At 51.5% G+C, this 5,000-nt stretch overlaps 1 protein-coding gene across 1 annotated transcript in view; it reads right to left on the bottom strand.

The window, feature by feature from the left end:
- Window positions 1-5,000, bottom strand: part of LOC120028485 (roundabout homolog 1-like) — a 335,749-nt gene that overhangs the window by 294,497 nt on the left and 36,252 nt on the right. Inside the window, exon 2 of the mRNA XM_038973689.1 lies at window positions 1,428-1,754. Within this exon, the coding sequence (XP_038829617.1) occupies window positions 1,428-1,754 (327 nt within the window). The remainder of the gene's footprint in view (window positions 1-1,427; window positions 1,755-5,000) is intronic.

The raw sequence follows: 5,000 nt of genomic DNA, 5'->3' as shown, positions 1-5,000 counted from the left end.
ATAGTAACTCCACAACCCAATAGGAAGAAAGTATAGTAACTCCACAACCCAATAGGAAGAAAGTATAGTAACTCCACAACCCAATAGGAAGAAAGTATAGTAACTCCACAACCCAATAGGAAGAAAGTATAGTAACTCCACAACCCAATAGGAAGAAAGTATAGTAACTCCACAGCCCAATAGGAAGAAAGTATAGTAACTCCACAACCCAATAGGAAGAAAGTATAGTAACTCCACAACCCAATAGGAAGAAAGTATAGTAACTCCACAACCCAATAGGAAGAAAGTATAGTAACTCCACAACCCAATAGGAAGAAAGTATAGTAACTCCACAACCCAATAGGAAGAAAGTATAGTAAGTCCACAGCTGACATACAGAATGTATCTATGTCTTGTCTTCTCATGTAGCCTATGGTACATTCCTTTAGTATTCATCCCCACTCCCCCAACCACCAATAGATCCTCCCCTCCAGCCCCAGCCAGTCACCAGCGCCCATCCCCCGAGCCCCTCGCTCTCGAATAGATTACAATGAGGGCCTTGGTGACAGCTCCTGGGCATGCTTGAGAAGCAGTCGATATCTGAGATCCTCTTCTCAACGTTCCCTCTCCAGACAGTAGAGACACAGACAGCACAGATCATATATCTAAGAGCTGACCTCAGACCAGCCAGTAGAGACACAGACAGCACATATCATATATATAAGAGCTGACCTCAGAAACCAACCAGACTATTTTTATGTAGTGTATATTATTCACTATCTATTTGTTTGAAAGCTTTTAGTCCCAAACCTTTCAGTGTAGTCATTGACCCTCACAACGATGGAATGCCCCCTCCACATCAAAGCAGGTCCATCATTAAGACAGTCTAGCAAGCAATAAAGAGGAGCTCCTCTAGTCTAGTCTACAACCAATGAAAACGGAGGTACCTCTCTCCACTAAAAGATGACCGAACACAGATACAATGACTGGCCTGGTTTGTGTATTAAAAACTCTGATCCATCTCCCTGACAAACACCAGAGCTAGCAGGACAACCGAAACAGCTTTGTTCCTATTGTAGCTCCTGACCCCCTACCAAGGGTCCTTTACAAGAGCACTCACCCTGGGATGATCAGGCCACTGTCCCCCCAGGCCTCCTCAAGCCTACTGGGGCCACTGGGCCAAACACATCCTGAACCATCTCCTGTGAGATTATCCAACTCAATGAGCACATTGAGGGGGAAATAGAGTAGGAAACTGGAGTCTTCTATTCAGCCCCAGCTCCAGTCTAAACCCCCTTCTCTTCCAGTCACACCGAACCCAGAGGCCCAGAGGCCCAGAGACCCAGAGACCCAGAGACCCAGAGGCCCAGAGGCCCAGAGACCCAGAGGCCCAGAGGCCCAGAGGCCCAAGAGGAAATAAGAAAAGCCCCAACATGAGCTGCACTTACATGCTACTTCCAGCGAGGCGTTGTGGCTGATGGCTTCTCCCAGGTAGTTGCGGGCGACGCAGACGTAGGAGCCCTCATCCGGTTTGGAGCGTCGTCCGTGGACGATACGTAGGAAGAAGAGGGAGCCGCTGGGCAGCAGCATGCGTTGAGATCGAGGGTTGTCCCGGTCCGTTTCTACCCGCTCCCCGTCCTTGTACCACTCCACCGTGGGGCTGGGCCGCCCCTCTGCCTTGCAGTTGAGGGTGGCCGGCTCCCCTTTGGACACGATCAAGTCAGAGGGGTGCTCCACGATCCGGGGTGGGGAGTCCTCCTGGCGCAGACGGGATCCTGGGAAGAGAAGAGAAAAGAGAGAATTGACTAACACTGGATGTTAAAGGCCAACAGGCCAGCTAGGACCATGTACCAGGTATCTTTAACCTGCCGTTAACACTATTACATCATCTGCACATGTATACCTACCTCTGAATTGTGAAACAAAGGAACAGAGAGAAACGGCAGTGGATTGGGGATATCTCAATAGAGTACGTAATCCTAGGCAGGTGCCTGTGATATGCACAGCAGCAGACAGCAGATCAACTACTAGTCTCAGAGTGATGTCACCCTGTCATTACATCATACAGTAACTTCTCCTTTAGAGCTGAGCAATGCTACAGTAACTTGTCCTTTCGCGCCTTTCATTAAATACAGTAACTTCTCCTTTAGAGCTGAGCAATGCTACAGTAACTTGTCCTTTAGCGCCTTTCATTAAATACAGTAACTTCTCCTTTAGCGCCTTTCATTAAATACAGTAACTTCTCCTTTAGAGCTGAGCAATGCTACAGTAACTTGTCCTTTAGCGCCTTTCATTAAATACAGTAACTTCTCCTTTAGAGCTGAGCAATGCTACAGTAACTTGTCCTTTAGCGCCTTTCATTAAATACAGTAACTTCTCCTTTAGCGCCTTTCATTAAATACAGTAACTTCTCCTTTAGAGCTGAGCAATGCTACAGTAACTTGTCCTTTAGCGCCTTTCATTAAATACAGTAACTTCTCCTTTAGAGCTGAGCAATGCTACAGTAACTTGTCCTTTAGAGCCTTTCATTAAATACAGTAACTTCTCCTTTAGCGCCTTTCATTAAATACAGTAACTTCTCCTTTAGAGCTGAGCAATGCTACAGTAACTTGTCCTTTAGAGCCTTTCATTAAATACAGTAACTTGTCCTTTAGAGCCTTTCATTAAATACAGTAACTTCTCCTTTAGAGCCTTTCATTAAATACAGTAACTTATCCTTTAAAGCCTTTCATTACACACAGTAACATCTCCTGCTGAGCAACCCAACGTTCCAGCTATGTACCCCTGTCAGAAATGAGAGGGGGGGGGGACAGACCTCACAGCTTTGTGTTAATCAACAGACAAATATACTGTCTATCCATTTTTATTTAACTAGGCAAGTTAGTTAAGAACAACCTGTTACGGTCGTCGTAATCCTCCTCCTCAGACGAGGAGGAGAGGCGAGAAGGATCAGACCAATATGCGGAGTGGTTTGTGTCCATGATTATTTTAATGAACAAATAACTGAACACTTAAACATACAAAACAACAAACGTGACAAAACCGAAACGAACCGACAAACAGTCCCGTGTGGCACGAATACAGACACGAGATACAACCACCCACAAAAACCACGTGAATCACCGGCTGCCTAAGTATGATTCTCAATCAGGGACAACGATTGACAGATGTCTCTGATTGAGAATCATACCCGGCCGAACACAAACATCCCAACATAGAACAAACACATCGACAACCCACCCCAACTCACGCCCTGACCAACTAAAATAATACAAGAGAAAGGAAAACCAGGTCAGGAACGTGACATAACCCCCCCCTTAAGGTGCGAACTCCGGGCGCACCAGCATAAAGTCTAGGGGAGGGTCTGGGTGGGCGTCTGTCCACGGTGGCGGCTCTGGCGCTGGTCGTGGTCCCCACCCCACCATAGTCAAACCCCGCTTCCTTGGCCTCCTCCCAATGGCCACCCTCCATCTAACCCCCATTAGATTAAGGGGCAGCACCGGAATGAGGGGCAACACCGGAATGAGGGGCAGCACCGGAATGAGGGGCAACACCGGAATGAGGGGCAACACCGGAATGAGGGGCGGATCCTGGCTGGCTGGCTCTGGCGGATCCTGGCTGGCTGGCTCTGGCGGATCCTGGCTGGCTGGCTCTGGCGGATCCTGGCTGGACGGCTCTGGTGGATCCTGGCTGGACGGCTCTGGCGGATCCTGGCTGGACGGCTCTGGCGGGTCCTGGCTGGACGGCTCTGGCTGGTCCTGGCTGGACGGCTCTGGCTGGTCCTGGCTGGACGGCTCTGGCTGGTCCTGACTGGACGGCTCTGGCTGGTCCTGGCTGGACGGCTCTGGCTGGTCCTGGCTGGACGGCTTTGAAGGCTCAGTACAGACGGACAGCTCTGACGGCTCGGGACAGACGGACAGCGCTGACGGCTCGGGACAGACGGACAGCGCTGGGCAGGCAGGCAGCTCAGACAGCGCTGGGCAGGCAGCCAGCTCAGACACTGGCTGCGCTGGAGAGGAGGAAGGCTCTGACAGCGCTGGACAGGTGGGAGCAGCTGGAGAGAGAACCTGGAGAGACAGCCTGGTGCGGGGGGCTGCCACCGGTGGACTGGTACGTGGAGGTGGCACCGGGTATACCGGACCGTGAAGGAGGACACGCGCTCTTGAGCACCGAGCCTGCCCAACCTTACCAGGTTGAATGGTCCCCGTAGCCCTGCCAGTGCGGCGAGGTGGAATAGCCCGCACTGGGCTATGCTGGCGAACCGGGGACACCATTCGTAAGGCTGGTGCCATGTATGCCGGCCCGAGGAGACGCACTGGAGGCCAGATGCGTTGGGCCGGCTCATGACATCCGGCTCGATGCCCAACCTAGCCCTACCAGTGCGGCGAGGTGGAATAGCCCGCACTGGACTAAGCACGCGTAATGGGGACACCGTGCGCTTCACCGCATAACACGGTGTCTGACCAGTACGACGCCCTCTCACTCCACGGTAAGCATGGGGAGTTGGCTCAGGTATCCTACCCGGCTTTGCCACACTCCTCGTGTGCCCCCCCCCAAGACATTTTTGGGTCTGACTCTCGGGCTCCCAACCGCGTCGCCGCGCTGCCTCCTCATACCAGCGCCTCTCTGCCTTCGCTGCCTCCAGCTCCGCCTTGGGACGGCGATATTCCCCTGGCTGAGCCCAGGGTCCTTTGCCGTCCAGGATCTCCTCCCAAGTCCAGGAGTCCTGGGTTTTTTCCCACTGTTGTTGCCTCCCTTCTCCACTCCGCTTGGTCCTTTGGTGGTGGGTGGTTCTGTTACGGTCGTCGTAATCCTCCTCCTCGGACGAGGAGGAGAGGCGAGAAGGATCAGACCAATATGCGGAGTGGTTTGTGTCCATGATTATTTTAATGAACAAATAACTGAACACTTAAACATACAAAACAACAAACGTGACAAAACCGAAACGAACCGACAAACAGTCCCGTGTGGCACGAATACAGACACGAGATACAACCACCCACAAAAACCACGTGAATCAC

This window comes from Salvelinus namaycush, chromosome 34 (genome assembly GCF_016432855.1).
Source record: "Salvelinus namaycush isolate Seneca chromosome 34, SaNama_1.0, whole genome shotgun sequence".
In the NCBI taxonomy this organism is placed as follows: Eukaryota; Metazoa; Chordata; class Actinopteri; order Salmoniformes; family Salmonidae; genus Salvelinus; species Salvelinus namaycush.
This window is presented reverse-complemented; position numbering and strand designations above follow the sequence as displayed.